This window comes from Phyllostomus discolor, chromosome 2 (genome assembly GCF_004126475.2).
Source record: "Phyllostomus discolor isolate MPI-MPIP mPhyDis1 chromosome 2, mPhyDis1.pri.v3, whole genome shotgun sequence".
Lineage (NCBI taxonomy): Eukaryota > Metazoa > Chordata > Mammalia > Chiroptera > Phyllostomidae > Phyllostomus > Phyllostomus discolor.
The window spans coordinates 116,422,181-116,442,212 of record NC_040904.2 but is presented as its reverse complement, the minus strand read 5'-3'; the positions used below and the strand labels follow the sequence as shown (position 1 = coordinate 116,442,212).

Below are 20,032 nucleotides of genomic sequence, written 5' to 3'. Positions count from 1 at the left end.
TTGATTATAAAAGAAATTTGTGGTTCCTAGTCCTTACTGATTTTATTTTTTTCACCAGCATTTAAGGAAATTAGAAATGCATTTGATTTCTTTAAATTAACTCCAGAAGAAAAAAATGATTTTCCTGAGAATAATCAGAAAAGAGAAGAAATACCACTGGATTGTAATTTCACAGAAGATCACAAAGCTAAAGAAAACAAACAGGTACTTAAAGAAAGGAGAAACACAAGAGATGAGACTGACACATGGGCATATATAGCTGCGGAGGGTGATCAAGAAGTCCTCGATGGTGCATACCAAACCACTGAGAATTCTGGTGAGTGTGTCTGCAGTCAGTTTGCATATTTTTCAGAGCAGTATGATTTCACTTACCTCATTTTTTTCCACTGTAACTCCAGATCAGAAAATAATGATGTAGACAGTTTTGTTTGAATCTCCTGGATAAACAGCTTTTTATATTGAAGACTTAGGTCATTCTGTGGTTTCTAAATTGACCACACAAATATTTTGAGTCCTTGTGATGTTCTCAGCACATTTAAAAATTTTAAAGATTTCGGGTATTCTACTTTTTCTACTCTTGCCAAGTAGCCTGGTTATATATCTTAATGGCGTCTTTCAGGAAATTATCAAATGCATACTTACTTGTATCCTGTCCTTTTAACTTGGTAGTAAATGACATTTCCTAAATAAGATGGTTGTAAATGTCCTCCCAAGGTTATTGGGATCAGCTGCAGAAGGAGAGCCATGTGTGGGATATTGGGCACACTGGGTATGAGAGGCTAGAAGAAAGAGTGCATATATACATATTTATAACTAGGACAGAATAAACACAGTTAATGTGATAAGACCATGTAGTTTGTGAATCTTAAAACAGTTAAAGATAATTATTTACAATAATTGTAAAGCTTCACATGTTTCTGAATATATGGCAGAATGGATCATCTGGGTGTCCCTGTTAATACAAAACCACTAGGCCCTGGGCGTCAGGTAAATCATGCTTTCTGGTGCACTGCTGAGCTTGCAGGAAACTGGGACAATTGTTAGGACCAATAGACAACGGGGAGGAGGAAGTGGGTTGCCTAGAGGCGAGGTGCCAAATAGCAGCTCTGCTGTTTGGGATGCCAGACAATGAGGACACATGCAGTAGATGTTGGTGTGCATTCTTAGGCGTTCCTGATGATATATGAACCACCTGTTACACTGAGGACGAGGAGAGACTGTGAAAATGCAGCCTCCTCAGATTGGCAGGTGGTAGGTGGAATAAGCAAGGGAACATACATACAAGGTCATCTTGGGTGACCACTAGACAAGTAGATCTCCACACTGCCTGCCAAGTCTTAAAACTTTATAGGAAAGACTTAATGGGGTTCAGTCCGGGTGGTCTCACAGTTCCTTCCTCCCTCAAGGCTGCATCCCTGAAGTGACTCCCACTGTGGGAATGGTGGTCAGGACATACAGGGAGGGTTGAGGAGTTTCCAGTTGCCTGCATCTGGCTCACTGCTCAACTGGTGATCAGGTCCTTTGGATGACCTTCTTCAGCACTCCACCCCTTATGACTGACCCTTACAATGTCACTTGCCTCCTCTTCTATGATGTGTCCCTGGTGGTCAGCATGGAGGTGGCTTATTTAGTGGCTCTGGCTGCATTCAAGGCAAAGACCACAACATCAGTACAGGCACATGCAAGAGGAAACAGGTTAAGGTAATGATTCCCAAAGTAAGAAATAATTTTTTCCACCAAGTGCCCCAAGATCAAGAACCAATGATTTATTATGTCCACTAGGCTGGGGGTCAGATCATTGAGGGCATTCGCATGTGTCTTCATGTGAATTAATGAAGATGATACATTAGCAGACTCATGGTATGAACACATTCTCTTTGGATAATGATACAGGTGTCCCCCTGTGAGGCAGTAATCATGTCCAGGGACATCCTATTTTGGAGGGCAGCTTTCTCACTAGGGACACTTCAGCGTTCAGTGGAGACAGGCTTTGTCAGCTGACACTCAAGGCTTGCTGAGTGAGTTTATTAAGGGCTTCCTTATGTGTTGTAATGTCCTCCAGGACAACAGAGGGAACAAAGACAGTGGCCAAATGATCACACCAGCAGAGAGGAGAGGGGGGTTGGCAGCTTTAGGAACCTGACCAAGACATGCATACCATCCATGTGGTAGGGGATACTGCATGAGAGGGACTGGGAGTGGGACATGCCAGACCAGGACCCCCAAGCTCATACTTTCTCTCAGTGATACATGTTATATTCCAGGTGTTTTTCCACTGGTCCAGCTAGCAGGACAGCTGGTCCAGTGGAGATTGTGTAGTTCCCCTCACCCTGGGGTGCTAAGCTATGCTCATCCCAGTGACACATCCCATTGCAAATTCCTATAGATGACCCCTCTCCCAGGCGTGAGGAGCTCCATGTTCTCAGCAGCACAGCACATTGTTCCACAGTGGGAGTCAGGGCAATGGCTGCCTCTTGTGACTTAACGTCCCTTTATGGCACTAGATGCCTCAACATGGGTCCTTAGTCTGGTATACGAAAGCCTGGGACAGTACTTTAGTCTACCTGGCCAACATGGCTTACCTGTTAGTAATGTAATCTATGGCTTTCATACTCCTTCCTTTCTATCATCCCCCATAGGGGGTATGGGCCTCCACTCAGTGTCACATTCTTTCGCCCAGGCTCCACATCAAGACCTCTGAACTGTGGCCCCAATTACTGTCTGCTCAACAAGGGTATCTGTAGATGGCGCTCAGTTTCTCTAAACTTCTGATGGTGTCATTCTGGTTTGCATAGCAACAGAGGACAGCTTGGGTTTGGCCAGATGTTGTGTCACATTATTTAGACCCCTCACTTGGAGGAAGGGGCTGATACAGTGAATGTGCCAATCCCTTACCAGTTCTGATGGGTGGTCATTGTTTAATGCTGTCACTGCATTAACAAGTCATGGTATATTAGGGGCAATACTCTGTTTACCCAGGCACTATGGTGACTGCCTCTATACATCCATCCACTGTATCTACTGATGGGTCAACTGCATGGGCTTCTGCCTGGCCAGGTCCTCACCTTTCTAATTGCCAGGGGGTGTCAATACCTCATGAGCTGGGATGCAGAAAAGTGAGGAGCCTCAGACTCTTGCAGGCAGACCCAAATGTCTTTCCGCTTGTCCTGACCCCACAAGGGCTCTCTCATGATCATCCACCCTGTGGGTTCCTGCTGTACAAGCCATAGAGTCAGTCCCTTTAGAACAGTCCACCTGTCAGTGAAAAGGGTTCATTGCCAGGGCTCCTAACTGATCACCAGCCAAATACTGAGTTCAGCCCACTGGCTACTGCAGGCCCTCTCTGTTTCCGTGCAGACAGTGTCATGTTAGGTTGAATAATAGCTGTAGCCCTTGTAGACAGGTTGCCCAACTAGACTATCTGTGTACCAGGCATCAGCAAGAATCCTGTTTCCTAGGTAGGCAACTATAAAACTACAACAGGAGATACAGCACTTAACTGGGCATGGAGAAGGTTCATTAGCAGTTCAGACACCTCAAAGTGAGACCCTTGCGGATCTAAAAACCACGTAGACACGGTTTCATGGGGAGGGTGAGCACTTCACTTGTAGCTCTATGTGTTCTCTTACTTAATAGCCCTGTAAATGAGATGGCATGTCTCATTTTATATGGCCTCTCTTCTGTCCTGTACTTCCTGTGGTCTGTGGTGTCCCACAGTTGTGGGACTCAGTTGAGTGTACTGTGGACTCAGATATGGCTTAGCACAAATGTGGCTCCTCACTTTCCTCATCAGTGACCTATATCTCCTCATAGGTCATTGTATGGTGGTCACCGTAGATCTAAATGCATTGATTCTTGGAAATAGTTACACACTATTTATGGAGTATTAGCTAGTTTTTATATTTAGAGAGGGAGGTAGCATGAGTTCTGATACTTACTCCAAGTCACACAGCTAACAGGAAGCTGGTGTCCAGATCCAGGTGTGTCACTCAGAGGCTGTGCTGTTAGGTCTCCATACTCAGAGGTGACAAAAGAGCAGCACTTGCCCCAACAAGGTTAACTGCCTAACATCCGTTTGTGGAATTGGTTTTAGGTGAAAATTCTTTAGTTCTTACCATCAAACATTTGTACTTTTCAGTCATACTTAATTACTCCCAAGTGAGTTATGCTCAAGGCTCACTTACTACACTGTCCATAGGGGATGAGCCATCCATCCTAGTGTCGATGAGTACATGGATCAGACAGCTGAGACCAGCATTTGCTTCACAGTGCAAGGAGAGGAGCCTGGAGACTCTCAGTAGGCGGGGCTTTTAGCAAGGAGGAGCAGAATCTGGAAGGATCAATAGGCAATTACTCTTGTTTACACACATGTCTGATTTACACATTTCCAGTGACTTTACCTACATAAAGAACTGAAAGCAATGTATGTCCAAGAAGAATGGCCAAAGAAATAAATGTTAGCAATTCCTCTAACAGAATGCCTGTGGTGTCTCTTGTCCTTTGATCTATTTAATCTTATACTTAAAATTCATATTTTACTACTTTATAGTTGTAGTTTACCAATTTATACCTTTCAAACACTCTAACTTTTTTTTTTAAGATTTTATTTATTTATTTTTTTAGAGAGAGAAGTGGGGGAGAACAAGAGAGAGAGAAACATCAATGTGAGGTTGCTGGGGGCCGTGGCCTGCAACCCAGGCATGTGCCCTGACTGGGAATCGAACCTGCGATGCTTTGATTCGCAGCCCACGCTCAATCCACTGAGCTACGCCAGCCAGGGCCCAAACACTCCAACTTCTAAATGTAAAACACTGTAACTTCATGTTACTTCCAAAGAAAATCAGAAATTTCATTAAAGATTCAATGACATACTGACCTATGTTAAAGGTATATATAAAATTTTGGTTAAGGCACCACCAATTTAATAAAATGACATTGTATTCTTTTATAGTATAGAAAAAAAGTATCTTAAGGCCCTTTCATGTTACAGACAACAGACAGCAGATTTTGAGTCTGGGCATGGACCTGCAACTGGAATGGATGAAATTAGAAGATTTTCAAAAGCATCTAGATGGGGAAGATGAGAACTTTTCTGAAACAGTTGCCATTCCTAGTAGTAAGTAGTTTGGGAGTTATGGGGATACTTTTCATGAATCTAAATACAGAAACCTAATTTTTTTTTTTTTCATTTTAGCTTTGTTGAGGGATGCTGTGAAAAATGGGGATTATATTACTGTGAAGATTGCACTTAATTCAAATGAAGAATATAACCTGGACCAAGAGGTAGTAAATATATCTTTATAAAATCACTTGAAAGGAAGATGAAAAATAGCTCTTTTAAAATAGTTACTTTATTATAACTCCAAAAGTTATGCATTTCACCTTATAAAATTCAAACATTGTAGAAGTGTAGAATGTAGATAATTTTAGCCCCAGGATTCCCACCCCTACAGTGACTGGTTTAGCTGTGGTTCTGACGTGGTCTGTGGTTTAATGCTGCTTCTGTGAGGGTGTTCTGTGTCACTGCATTTCAGTGGAGCTGCCTATTAACAGCAACTGCCTGACTTCCTCTTGTTGCTGGGAGTTTTATACTGATTCATGAAGGGTTTTTATATGGAAGCATATTAACCCTTTTTTCATGGGTTTTAGGGTTTGTTTTTTTAATCTTTTATTGCTTAGAAAAGATTTTTATGTTTTCTTTGCTGTAGTCATGGATTTTTTAGATTTAATCTTTTGGGATTACACTTCAAAAAACTACTGAGATTTTGAATAAAATTGCATGAAATGTATAGATCAATTGGGCTCGGAGTTGACTTTTTTATATTTTTTAGTCTTTCATCTAGGAAAATGATAACTTTTCATTTATTCCCCATAGCTCTTCATTTATTCCTTTAAGCAAACTTTTTTGAGTTTTTCATAGTTACTGTACATTTATTTTAGGTATATTCCTAAATGTGTTAAAATTTTTAATAATCTTACTGTGATCTTCAGAATTTTATTCCTCCCACATTTTGTTTTCTTTTTTTATAAGTATATTTTATTGATTATGCTATTATAGTTGTCCCATTTTCTCCACTTTATCCTCCTCCAACCCCCTCCTACCAGCATTCCCCCTCTTAGTTCATGTCCATGGGCCATACATATAAGGTCTTTGGCTTCTCTGTTTTCTGTACGGTCCTTAACCTCCCCCTGTCTGTTTTGTAGCTACCATTTATGCATCCTTTTTTCTTTTTAAGATTTTTTTATGTATTTATTTTTAGAGACAGGGGAAAAGGAGAAAGAGAGGGAGAGAAACATCCATGTGTGGTTGTCTCTCGTGCACCCCCTACTGGGGACCTGGCCCACAACCCAGGCATGTGCCCTGACTGGAAATTGATGCAGCAACCTTTTGGTTTAATGCCCATGCTCAGTCCATTGAGCTATACCAGCCAGGGCCATTTATGCTTCTTATTTCCTATACCTTTTTCCCATTCTCTCCCATCTCCCTGCCCACTGACAACCCTCTATGTGATCTCCATTTCTGTAATTCTATTCCTGTTCTAGTTGTTTGCTTGGTTTGTTTTTGTTTTTTAGTTTCAGTTTTTGATAGTTTTGAGTTTATTGTCATTTTACTATTCATAGTTTTGATCTTCTTTTTTTTAGATAAGTCCCTTTAACATTTCATATAATAAAAGCCAGATGATGATGAACTCCTTTAACTATACCTTATCTGGGAAGCATGTTATCTGCCCTTCTATTCCAAATGATAGCTTTGCTGGATAGAGCAATCTTGGATGTGGGTCCTTGCCTTTCATGACTTGGAATACTTCTTTCTAGCCCCTTCTTGCCTGTAAGATTTCTTATGAGAAATCAGCTGATAGTCTTAGAGGAACTCCTTTGTAGATAACCCTCTCCTTTCCTCTTGCTGCTTTTAAGGTTCTCTCCTTACCTTTAATCTTAGGTAATTTAATATGATGTGTCTTGGTGTGTTCTTCCTTGGGTCCAAGTTCTTTGGGACTCTAAGCTTCCTGGACTTCCTGGAAGTTTATTTCCTTCACCACATTGGGAAAGTTTTCCTTCATTATTTTTTCCAATAAGTTTTCAGTTTCTTGCTTTTCCTCTTGTCCTTCTGGCATCACTATGATTCAGATGTTGGAATGTTTAAAGTTGTCCCAGAGGTTCCTAAGCCTCTCCTCATTTTTCGGAATTCTTGTTTCTTCATTCTGTTCTGGTTGAATGTTTATTATTTCTTTATGCTCCAAATTGTTGATTTGAGTCCCGATTTCCATCCCTTCACTTTTAGTTCCTTGTATATTTTTTTAAGATTTTATTTATTTATTTTTAGAGAAGGAATGGAGAGAGAGAGAGAGAGAGAGAGAGAGAGAGAGAGAGAGAGAGAGGGAGAGAAATATCAATGTGCAGTTGCTGGGGGCCATGGCCTGCAACCTAGGCATGTGCCCAGACTGGGATTCGAACCTGCAATGCCTGGTTCGCAGCCCGCCCTCAATCCACTGAGCTACCAGCCAGGGCAGTTCCCTGTATATTTTTCTTTATTTCACTTTGCATAGTCTTCACTTTTTCCTCTATTTTGCAACCATACTCAATCATTTCTGTGAGCATCCTGATTACCAATGTTCTGAGCTCTGCATTTGATAGGTTGGCTATCTCTTCATCGCTTAGTTCTTTTTCTGGACTTTTGAACTGTTCTTTCCTTTGGACTTTTTTTTTTTTTTTTTTTTTTTTGTCTCAGAGTACCTATTTGTAAGGGGTGGAGCATATGTGGGGGAGGGGTCTGAGAGGGAACAATACCACTTGCTCATCTCCTGGCCAGCTTTCAGTCACTTCCCCTGCTACCCAGAAGCAAATTGGGCCCTTGTGCTGATTCCTGTGTGAGTGGGTTTGTGTACTTTCTAGGTCCCCATTGGTCTCTCCAGCAGACTTTCCTGTGAGGCTGGGAGTTTCTCCCACCCCACAACCCCCAGAGATATTTACCACCAGAGGTTCTGAGGTTTTAGTTTCCCATGCTGGAAGACTGGGTTGCTCTATATGTCTCTCTCCCCAGTTGTTCCTCCTGGTTCTTCCATGCATGTGGGACTGCCTGGTTCGCCAGCTACTGCCGCATTGCCACGCATCCTCTTTACCCCTGCTGCCTGTCTCCCCCCTTCTTATCAGTCTGGGTGAATGTTCTTGTTTAATTCCTTGGTTTTCAGACATCCATACAGTTTTCTGGAAGTTCTGGTTGTTTTTGTTTTTAACTTGGTTGTTGTCTTTCTTTTGGTTCTGCAAGGAAGTGAAGCAAATTTACTTACACCTCCATCTTGGCCTCAAGCCCCACGTTTTGTTTTCTAACTGGTTATTATCGTATGTGTGTGGTAAAGGTATTGATTTCTCTGTGTGTTGTGTGTGTGTGTATGTCTCCAGTCACTTACAGGAAATTCTCGTACCATGATAATTTTTAAGTTACTTGTCTTGGATATTCTAAATAGAGAGTTTGATCATCTTCTTAGAATAGCTATTTTGTTTCTCTTTTTTCCAGTAATATTTCTTTCTCAAGTCTTGTGAAATGGGTGGCATTTTGAACAACAGCCGTGTTAAATGGGATCTGTTCTATTCTCGGTCTGAGTGGGATTGTCTCGGTGTCAGGTTTGATTTCTTTGTGGTAGTATCCAATGGATAGCCTTTACCTCCTGTACCCATTTTTTTTTAGCTGCTTAAGTTTTTATCATTTTTTTAGCTGCATTAAGTTTTTATGCATGTTGTGCACTTTATTAAAAGAACAGTGGCTGCAGGGAACTTTGTTTCTTTTTTTTAGTCAAGGAATAGATTTATTGAAGATTTGAAAAACAATTCCTAAAAGATTGACTTTTCCAGAAAATTGTAGCTACACAATGCATTGTGTCTATCATGTTAAAATGTGCATTACACATAAATACAAAAACCATAAAACAAGCCACCACTCTAGCGATCTGAACAAAGATAAAATGCCTGGGGGACAATGTGGATGACTTACAAAGGATGGGCTCTTTACCAATTTTAAAAAAGGAGCACAAGTGGATGAGTATCCTCATTTATATACACTAAATTAAACCTTTGGAACTAGGAATTAGCATTTTGTCTTATAGCATAAATACATATTATGAAAGTACACAGTGTCAGAGAAATAGAACCACTAGTATCCAAAGCATCTTTGTTAAATAGGCACTAGAACACTCTACAGCATGTCTCTCCGTTGTCCATCAATACACTGGTAGCCATTTAGAGAGGAAGAAGAAGAAAGAAGGAGCTAAAACCCCTTTTATACTCTCTATCTAAAAGTAAACAGAAACCAAACATCAATTCAGTTATAACTAACAGTAAAGAAAATCAAGGTACATCATTTGTACAAAAGAAGGACTAAGACTAGAAATGTTTGCAGAGATCCAAACATAGTGTAAGCAAGTACCTTACACAGCTTTCCAGTGGTACACAGGAGGAGCCACTTTGTAATTACTGGGGCATCAAACATAGTTGCACAGTTCTTTGCAAGGTATTTTAGGAAATCAAAAAATTACTCAGTAATTAAAGCAAGACTCCTCTCATTCTGAGTTGTATAGGTTAACATTGCTCCAGTCTATATAAATACTCTCAAGACATGTGGGGGCTCTATACACTTGAGACATGGGTACTTCAGGGAGATACATGAGGATTGAGGATTTCAGCATACTGCTGTCTCAAATTTGTTTTGTAGCTGAGTGCCCAACATTATATTGAAGTATTCCCTTATCCCTGACACTTCATTAGCAGCTTAATCTTTCTTGTTTTTGTTGCCTTGTAATTTGCATAATCTTCCAGAATGGAATCCACATTCTTGTTGGCAGGAAAATGAAAGAGCTATTTCTGCCAGGTAATTAAGTCCCAGTCATCAACAAGCCATAGTTTTAGTTCTTCAAGAATCAGCTTTAACTTCAACTCTGTTCATAAATGCTTCCTCATTTTCAGAAGTAACATCTTGCAAAGAGGCTGATGTGTCTCACTGGTACTGCCACCATCTACATTTCCAAGTGTGTTTTCTGTTGGTTTTTGTTGTTTTCACTTAAACATTTTTCTATTACAGACCAAGCTGTCTTCTTACCTGGGTCAGCCCCTCTCATTTTCCCCCCTGCATATGTTCCTGTCTTTTTGAAGTTCTCACTGTTTTTGCATATTATTGTCCATGAACTTGAGTACTTTGCTTTCTGGAACTCATAGGTCCCAATTTTTGTTCTAGCCACTGTAATATATAAATGTCCTTTATGGCAACATTCCCCGATTTTGCCTCATAAAGAGGAGGCCCCTAAAAGCACAGCACTTGCTCACCCTCCTGGAATTTAGGCTTAGGGTACTACTTCGGTGCCATTTAGGTGCCATTTATAGAATTCAAAGCCACCCCCTCCTCCCTTCCTCCTACCACCCTGACTATGGCCCCCCAGTCACCACCCCATCCAGCTCTTTTGCAGATACCTGCAGAGAAACTTTCTAAAGTTAGATTTTTCCAAATGAGAGAAAGTAGTTATACTCCTACTTCAGTTTGAGTGGATCCTCTTGAGTTCATCTAAAGCGCTACTGCTAGGAATAATTTTTCTTACATTTGTGTTCCCTCAGATTACTCATACCAGTAAATTCTGCTAAACTTTCAGGTTATAACCAGATTAACTCATAATATTGGAATGTAGTTATATCAAATGATATTTAATTAATTGTTTGTTTTTCTCAAGTTTGTTTCAACTAGTAATGAGATATATTTCAGCTAGTAGTTACCTTTTTATTATTCATCAATTTTATGTAATTGTATCTTATTTCAAGCAGGGGTTTTTTTTTTTTTACTGAATTTTGAATATCAGCATCCTGTTTCCTACTTACGAGAATCTTCCTTATCCTTAGAGCAATCAAACTCTTACTTCCCAGTAGTTAGCAACAGTTGTCTAACCTAGATAGCATTCATTTCATTGTGTCCTCAATAGAGTAGGCTTGGGTGACCAGTGGTTATTTCTAGCGTTACATCTTTGGGCAACTAGGTTAATATAATCAACATAGGAGTTTTACATAGAACACAAGGAAACTTTCAGACCTGAAATTTGAGATAAGTACCTTTGCCATTTAGAAGGCACCAAGATTTGTGCACATCCAGATGGCCAATAGACACATGAAAAGATGCTCAATATCATTAATCATCAGAGAAATGCAAATTAAAACCACAATGAGATACCACTTCACACCTGTCAAGAATAGCTGTCATCAGTAAATCAAACAGCAAGTGCTAGTGAGAATATGAAGAGAGGGGAACCCTTTTGCACTGTTGGTGGGAATGCAGACTGGTGTGGCCACTGTGAAAGCAATATGGAGATACCTCAAAAAATTAAAAATGAAATAAAGAATGGATCTGCCTTATGACCCAGCAATTTCGGTTCTGGGAATTTACCCAAATAAACCCAAAACACTAATTCGAAAGCATATATACACCCCTGTGGTCACTGCAGTGTTATTTATAATAGCCAAATTTGGAAGCAGCCAAGTACTCAACAATATATAAGTGGATAAAACAACAGTGGTACATTACACAGTGGAATACCACTTTTCCATAAAAAAAAGAAGAAGAAAATTTTACCTCTCAACAGCATGGATGGACCTGGAGAACATTATGCTAAGTGAAATAAGCCAGTCAGAGAAAGACAAATACCATATGATTTCACTCATATGTAGAATCTAATAGACAAACTGAACTAACAAGCAAAAGAGAGACAGCCTTATAGAGAGCAGATGACAGCTCTGGGGGGAACTTGGAGGGGTGGGGGGTTAGAGCAAAAAGGAAACAAAACTCATGGACACGGACAACAGTGTGGTGATTGCACGGGAAGGGGGTGAGTGGAGGTGGAAAAGGGTATTGGGAGGATAAATGGCAGTAGAAAAAAAAATACAATAAAAAATGAACTACTAAAAAAAAATACGGATTCATGCTCTGGCTGATGTAGCTCAGTTGGATGAGCCTCATCACAAGAAACAAAAGGTCACCAGTTTAATTCTGGGTCAGGGCACATGCCTGGGTTATAGGTTTGGTCCCCTGAGGCATGTACAGGGTTGGGAGGGGGACAACCAGTTAATGCTTCTCACATCAATGTTTCTCATCTTCTCTTTCTCCCTCCTTTCTCTTCTCTCTAATATAAAAAGTAAATTAAAAAAAAAAGATTCATGCAAAGTATTGAGATACCTTTAGAACTTAATACATGGAAGTTGTAAAATTTTATGGTAACGTACAAAATACTAAAGATTATTTTTTATTGTAAGTAGATGCTTACATAAGTGCACTTTCATGATTTCACATTGAAACAGTCTAGATGGAAATAACTTAATTCTAAAATTTTTCTTCCTAACCATTGACTTTTTTCCCTAAAACAAAACCAATGAAGGATTCAAGTGGGATGACACTGTTGATGCTGGCTGCAGCAGGAGGGCAGGATGACCTGCTGAGGCTCCTCATCAGAAAGGGAGCCAAAGTGAATGGCAGACAGAAGAATGGGACCACTGCACTCATTCATGCAGCTGAAAAGGTGGGTCATTTCATAGTCTTACAGGAATTCCTACCCATGGACTAAGACAGAATGTTTTTGTGGTAAAATATCAATTGTACAGTCAACTTAAAAATTTTATATTTCAGTTCATCTACAACTTGTCATGAATGGTTTTTTTTTACCAACAGTAGTATTTTGCAGTTGAATTTTCAAAATGATTATTTAGTTGGAAGTGATTTGTATTGAAAACAAACCTCTAATATACTAAAATCAGTTCAATCTTAGGTCTTAAAAATATTTTTCAGTTGAAAGTATAATTGTTCCTTTTGGTGAGTATAATTAAAGTGTTCCCATATATATCTTTCTAGAGGATTGCTATTTAGTGGTTCTTATGTAGAAAGCAGTGGTTAAACTTCAGATTGAGGTTGCTGGCACCTCCCAGCTCTTCCAGGATCCTGCATAGTAAAGAAACAGGAAACTGCATTCACCTATGTGCTTGGGGTAGAATTTTTTTCATGATCACTAAAAGTTTCAAAACATCTGAAAATATCTTAGTTTGAGAGAATTTGAAGAACTAAATTTGTTTTTTTTTTCTTTTAATAGAACTTTTTAACTACAGTGGCTATTCTTTTGGAAGCAGGAGCTTTTGTAAATGTTCAGCAGAGCAATGGTGAGACTGCTTTAATGAAGGTAAATGCCTCACATGTTCGTTCATCTCGCTCTATCTCTCAGATGTGCGTGTTGGGGCCTGGGGACATGATGGGGAACAGGGCAGTCTCTGGACTGGCACATGCAGATGAGTGGGAGAAGACAGACTGTCAGAGAGCCGCTTAACATTTAGTATGATGAGTGATGTGAGAGGAGTAAGCATGGAGCTAAGGAATTACATCAGAATCCAGACCAGGCTAAGTCCTGTGACTTCCAGACAGCCTTAGGGTGGCTGTGTTATGTGGCTACACTGTCGCTGTGAAGGGGACTGGACTATGCCAAGGGGAGCTGGAGTGGGCTATGCACCAGAACCTAAAGAATGCGGAAGTGAAGGCTGTACTCTGGTTTTTATTAGTGAATGTATCTCTTGAGCTTTAGAGTCCTTCCTGTGTTCGGAATGGTAGATTTTTTTGTTTGTGTTATTGCCCTTTTTTAGAGAGAGGAAGGAGGAGGAGAGAGGGAAACATCAATTTGTTGCATATAATCATGCATTTCCTGATTGATTCTTGTATGTGCCCTGACCAGGGGTCAAATCCACAACTTTGGTACATGAGGACAGCGCTCAACCAACTCATACCTGGCCAGGGCCATGCAGATAGTTTTGAGTGGAGGTTGTTAAAGCCTCCCCATGCACTGCTGTTTAGCAGTTTGCATTTGTGTCTACAGGGGCCCATTCAGCATTTTCTATGTAGCCTGTTCCTGGGGCAGTTTTAGGTTCCTCACCTAAAATGCTATTAGAACACAGCAGTTCCTGGTACCTAGTAGTGGTTTAGTTCCCCAAGTGCAGGCTGTGCTAATCCTTCCTCCCTAGACACAGCTTTTTTACCTGTTAAGCTGAGTTGGCATTTGCCTGCCATTTGTTTCAGCCATCTTTCATGAGTCAGTAAGTGAGCGTTGTCCATGGCCAGGTTAACCATGGGGTCCCAGAGTATGCTCCCTAATCCTTCATTCCAGAGGCCTGGCCTGCCTGCCACTTCAGTGTTTTTCCAGTCTTGGGGTTTAAACTCAGCTCACTGCTTGTCTTTGTTTCATTTGTGGCTCTCGGAAATGTTTATTTTGTTAAGGAGTCCTACTTTTGAAAGTCAGTTTTCTACCATATATTTGAAATACTGCCATATATTTAGGGCAGACATGGCACAACTTTATCTTACTGAGAAATCACCAGGTAGATTCTAAACAGATACTCCAGAGTGGTCTTTACCTTGGCACTGCTCTAGATTTCCTAAATTCAGATTTGTCTGTGCTTATTAGTTTCCTTTAGGGCAGTTACTAGGAAAATTCTAAAATTTTGTGATGCTAAGAGGTGCTTTAAAATCCCAGGGCTTACCCCTCTAAGAGTGAGGCAGGCTTTCTCCCCTGGGTGCCTCTGCTGAGGTGTCAGCCACTAGACAGGACATGGGTGGAGAGCAGAGCTTAGAAAGATCTGATGTTTCTTCCAGTTTAGGACAGAAGTATCTTTTTCAAAGTTGGTCTTTTCCCAAGGAATCAGTCACAAAAGGAATTGAATGTAGCACACAGGTTTCTGGACTGGTCCCCTCCTGTTTATGTAACTTTCTAATGCTTGGGGACACCCAGATCCAGGGTTTTTCCAATATTCCTTCCCTCTCTTCACAAAGAGCTCCCAGGCTAGTTCATGTGTGGAGAAAGGGATAAACACTGACTGGTATTTATTTTACAGTTAAGTAATTATTACTCTTTTTTTTTGGATGTAGGCCTGTAAAAGAGGAAATTCAGACATTGTACGACTCGTCATTGAATGTGGAGCTGACTGCAATATTTTGTCAAAGCACCAAAATAGCGCAATGCATTTTGCAAAGCAGTGTAACAACGTATTGGTGTACGACTTGCTGAAGAATCATTTAGACACGTAAGTGTGCTGTAACTATGCCATGGATACGTCACAGGACCACACATACCAAAACTGGGCTGGTCTGTATCTCCTTGCTTAGAAAAAGACTATCAAGTGGAAGTCCCTTTGGGCTTCTGTTCTCAAAAGATCACAAAGTAAAGTGGCATATGAATTATTTCTCTTCAAGCACTGAAGTCTTAGAAACTTTCAAATTTAACATCATCCTGTCCAGAAGTGTCTCCTTAAAATCTTGAATTTTAGTTCATTGTTGTTTTACTTAATGGATGCAATTTTTAAAGCACTTCCAAGTTCACAGTGACATTAAACAGAAAGCACATTTTTCCACAGGGCCCCTGCCTCAACACATAAACAGCCTCCCCTCTCATCAACATCCCTGACCAGACTGGTGCAATTAATTAACCTACCTGGACAATTATCATTTGAAGTCCTTAGTTTATGTTAGGGTTCACCTTGCTGGCATATGTTCTCTGGGTTTTGACAAATGTATGACCTGTTAGCCTCAGCACCCTAAAACTTCCTGTGCTCCCCTATTGTTCTCTCCCTCCCCAGTAAACCCAGACAACCACTGATCCTTTTATTGTCTCGATACATTTTTACCTTTTCCAGAATGTTATATAGTTGGAATTGATACAGTATGTAGGTAGCCTTTCCTAAATGATCATTCCATTGTCTGGATGCATCTGTTTCATTCTCTTTCAAATGAATTCTGAATCATTTATTTTGGTAACACATAATAGAAGTGTCACAAACATTAGCTAACAAAAGTTAGGCATTTATTGTTCATATAACAGGGAGTATAAGACTATACAGTCTTGGGCAGGAAGAGCTTCTTATCCTCATCCACCATGCTTAGAATGTGACTTGGATCTTCATGTCTGCGAGAAAACAAAAAAGTAAGGTAAATTTTGGACAAGAAGCCAAAAAAACCGCAAAGGTCAAAATGAAGGGATATGTATCTGATGAATGTGCTGTCTTTAGCAGCCTCACCCAAGCAGTAATTTTTTTTAATCTTCATCCAAGCTTATGTTTATTGATTTGAGAGAGGAGAGAAACATCAATTGGTTGCCTCCCATATGTGCCCTAACTGGGGATCAAGCCCACAACCTACGTATATGCCCTGGCCAAGGAACAAACCCTCAACCTTTGGTATATGGGACAATGTTCTAAGCAACTGAGCCACCCAGTCAGGACCCAAGCAGTAATTCCTATATGACTTTGGCTAGTATTTATGGCTGCAAGGAATCCTGGGAAGCCAACGTCTTGGTTTGTTCACATGGGTAACAAATTCAGGTATCCTGATTCTGGTCTTCCTTGTTTGCATGAGACAGGATTCCTGGAATGCCGGACTTACCTCGTAAAACCAGAATATTTGGGCCAAACTACATGAGTTAGTTAGTTACCTTGCTGGTGAGATAATGTAAAAACATTTACTGCCGTTCTGCAGTCATAACTGAAACACCAGCACCCAAAACATAATTCAGTACTTTTATTACTTCTGACCGGAGCAAGAACCATAAAAGGCATTTCAGTGCACCTTCCCACATTTGCAGAAAGGTTATATCTTCTCCTGGTTCCAAAGAACTGAGACAGAAGTATAGCATTTTGATCCATGCCCATTCCAAATGACAGGGAAGTTCAGGTTGTGTAAGGACAGCATTAAAAGGCAGCAAATTGGCAGTGTAATCCAGGTTTACAGGAAGAATTATTTCATTTACACTGAACAAGTGCAGCCTGTAGAAAGCTGATGGTACAACTGTTCATGTGGGCATTCACCTCAGCAAAGTAGTTATGAGACTAGAGCTGAACAAACAGCAAAAAGATCCTTGCCAAATAGGAAAAAAAAAGAGCAAATAGTTTAAGAGAGAGAGAAGATGCTTATATACAGCTTTTCATAATGGGACTTCTGGCCAGGATGGAGGCATAGATAGATCCACTTTTCCCCCCATACACCACCAAGAAGAGGACAGCAACGAATTTAAAACCAAAAAAAATAACCAGAACTGCCAGAAAATCAAACTGAATGGAAGTCCAACAACCAAGGAGTTAAAGAAGAAACATTCATCCAGACTGGTAGGAGCAGGTGGACATAGGCAGCTGGGGCCGAGAAGACCTGGACTCGCAGCAGGGCCGCAGCTGGAAGACCAGGTGGTCCCGCATTTGCATGTAGATGCACCAGGAGGACCAACTGGTGAGTGAGGCAGGCTGCATAACCCAGGTTTCCAGCGCATGGAAATAAAGCCTAAAAACCTGGGGGCGGGCTGCGGTGGCAGGAGAAACTCCCAACATAACAGAAGAGTTTGTCGAAGAGACCCACAGGGTCCTAGAATATACACAAACCCACCCACCTAGGAATCAGCACCAGAAGTGCCCAGCTTGCTTGTGGGTAGCAGGGGAAGTGACTAGAAGCCTGCAGAGAGCGAAGTAAGTGGCATTGTTCCCTCTCAGACCTCCTCCCCAACATACAGCACCAAAAAACAGCTATGTGGGTTGCCCAGCTCTGGCTAATTCCTAAGGCTCCACCCCTTATTGTGTAACAGGTGACAGAGACAAAAAAAATATGGCCCAAATGAAAGAACAGATCAAAGCTCCAAAAACAGAACTATGCGATGAAGAGCCAACCTACCAGATGCAGAGTTCAAAACACTGGTAATCAGGATGCTCACAGAAATGGTTGAGTGTGGTTGCAAAATAGAGGAAGAAGTGAAAGGCATCAAAAGTGAAATAAAGGAAAATGTACAGGGAACCAACAGTGACAGGAAGGGTACTGGGACTCAAATCAACAATTTGAAGCATAAGGAAGAAATAAACATTCATCCAGAACAAAATGAAGAAACAAGAATTCAAAAAAAAAAAAATAAGACTTAGGAACCTAGGGACAACTTTAAACTTTCCAATATCCAAATCATAGGGGAGCCAGAAGGAGAAAACGATCTTGAAAAAACATAATGGAGAAAACTTCCCCAATCTGGCAAGGAAACAGACTTCCAGGGAGTCCAGGAAGATCAGAGTCTCCCAAACAAATTGGACCCAAGGAGAAACACACCAAGGTACATCATAACTGTATTACCCAAGATTAAAGATAAGGATAGAATTTAAAGCAGCAAGAGAAAAGGAGACAGTTTCCTACAAAGGAGCTCCCATAAGACCATCAGCTGATTTCTCAAAAGACACCTTGCAAACAAGAAGGAATTGGAAAGTATTTGAAGTCATGAAAGGAAAGGACCTACATCCAAGATTGCTCTATCCAGCAAAGCTATTATTTGGAATGGAAGGGCAGATACAGTGCTTCCCAGATAAGGTCAAGTTAAAGGAGGTCATCTTCACCAAGCTTTGATGATATAAAATGTTAAAGGGACGTATCCAAGAAAAATACGGTCAAAAATACAATCAGTAAAATAACAAACTCACAATTATCAACAACTGAATCTAAGAACAAAAACTAAGGAAAAAACTAGAATAGGAACAATCAGAAATGGAGATCACATGAAGGGTTATCAGTGGGGAGGGGGAAGGGAGAATGTGGGAAAAGGTACAGGGAATGAGAAGCATAATTGGTAGGTACAAAATAGACAGCAGGAGGTTAAGAACAGTACAGAAAATGGAGAAGCCAAAGAACTTACATATACGACCCAATGACAAAAACTAAGTAAGGGGGGCGGTGCATGCTGGTGGTAGAAGGGTACATGATAGAGGGGGATAAAGGGGAGAAAAAAATGGGACAACTGTAATAGCATAGACAGTAAAATACACTTTTTAAAAAATGTTAAAATGAAGGCCTGACTGGTGTGGCTCAGAGTGAGTTGGGTGTTGTCTGAACAAAACAAAGGTCTGTGGTTCAATTCCTGGTCAGGGAACATGCCTGGATTGCAGGCCAAAACCCTAGTTGGGGGTATGCAAAGGGCAGCCAGTCAACGTTTCTCTCCCTTCCCCTCTTTCTAAAAATAAACTTTTTTTTAAAGTTAAAATCAAAACAAAATTTCTGAATTAGCACTACTAATCATTTTATTTGCTTCCTAAAGTAAGCACTGTTAGCAAGAAGTGTGTATGGCAGTTCTTGAATTTATTTTTTAAATAGAAATCTTGTTTTCCATTCTCCAAATTGATCATTCATTTATTAAAAGGATGGTATTGAGTACTGTTTATGCACCAAGTACTATGGAGAGGGCAGTGGGGAGAAGACTTGACCTCATGGAACCCAAATTCCCAGGAAAGGACAGACAGTGAGAAAGACAGGTGGCACATTAGATGCAGGCAGGCAGGAAGAGGAAAGAGGTAGTTTTTAAGGTTGATCTGCATTCATCAGTAATAATTTTATGGCTCGTGATTCTTTTTTTCATTAACGACTCTACATACTTTTTGATTAGACTTTCAAGGGTAGCAGAAGAGACAATAAAGGATTACTTTGAAGCACGCCTTGCTTTACTAGAACCAGTTTTTCCAATAGCATGTCATCGTCTCTGTGAGGGGCCAGATTTTTCAATGGATTTCAATTATAAACCCCCACCGAACATACCAGAAGGTAAGCATATGTTTTCCGTGAGTCTGAAATTTTCCATGAGTCTGAAATATGACACTATTAGATCTCTTTATATAAACAAACCTTAAAAAATTTCCAGCCCTGGCTGGTGTAGCTTAGTGGATTGAGTGCCAGCCTGTGAACCAAAAGGTTGCCAGTTCAGTTTTCAGTCAGGGCACATGCCTGGGTTGTGGCCAAGGTCCCCAGTAGAGGGCGTGTGAGAGGCAACCACATTTTGATGTTTCTCCTCTTTCTCCTTCCCTTTCCCTCTCTCTAAAAGTTTATAAAATCTTTTTTAAAAAATTCTGTTAGTATCAGTAATTATGTAAAATAGTTAAAAACAGCTACTCTGGCAGAAAAAGAGACCAGCTGATACATACCATCCCATGTGACTTTGAAGGATCCACAGAAAATGGTGTTATAACTTGTTTAAAA

At 40.5% G+C, this 20,032-nt stretch overlaps 2 protein-coding genes and 1 pseudogene across 2 annotated transcripts in view; 1 reads left to right on the top strand and 2 right to left on the bottom strand.

The window, feature by feature from the left end:
* Window positions 1-20,032, top strand: part of MPHOSPH8 (M-phase phosphoprotein 8) — an 82,322-nt gene that overhangs the window by 57,484 nt on the left and 4,806 nt on the right. The window contains exons 5-11 of the mRNA XM_028531791.2: window positions 59-316; window positions 4,991-5,116; window positions 5,195-5,283; window positions 12,402-12,542; window positions 13,107-13,193; window positions 14,924-15,078; window positions 19,446-19,600. Coding sequence (XP_028387592.1) covers window positions 59-316; window positions 4,991-5,116; window positions 5,195-5,283; window positions 12,402-12,542; window positions 13,107-13,193; window positions 14,924-15,078; window positions 19,446-19,600 — 1,011 coding nt within the window. The remainder of the gene's footprint in view (window positions 1-58; window positions 317-4,990; window positions 5,117-5,194; window positions 5,284-12,401; window positions 12,543-13,106; window positions 13,194-14,923; window positions 15,079-19,445; window positions 19,601-20,032) is intronic.
* LOC118498945 lies at window positions 8,844-11,156 on the bottom strand (annotated as a pseudogene).
* Window positions 15,833-20,032, bottom strand: part of PSPC1 (paraspeckle component 1) — a 113,739-nt gene continuing 109,539 nt past the window's right edge. Inside the window, exon 10 of the transcript XR_004901435.1 lies at window positions 15,833-15,956. The gene's annotated coding sequence lies outside the window, so the exon portion shown is untranslated. The remainder of the gene's footprint in view (window positions 15,957-20,032) is intronic.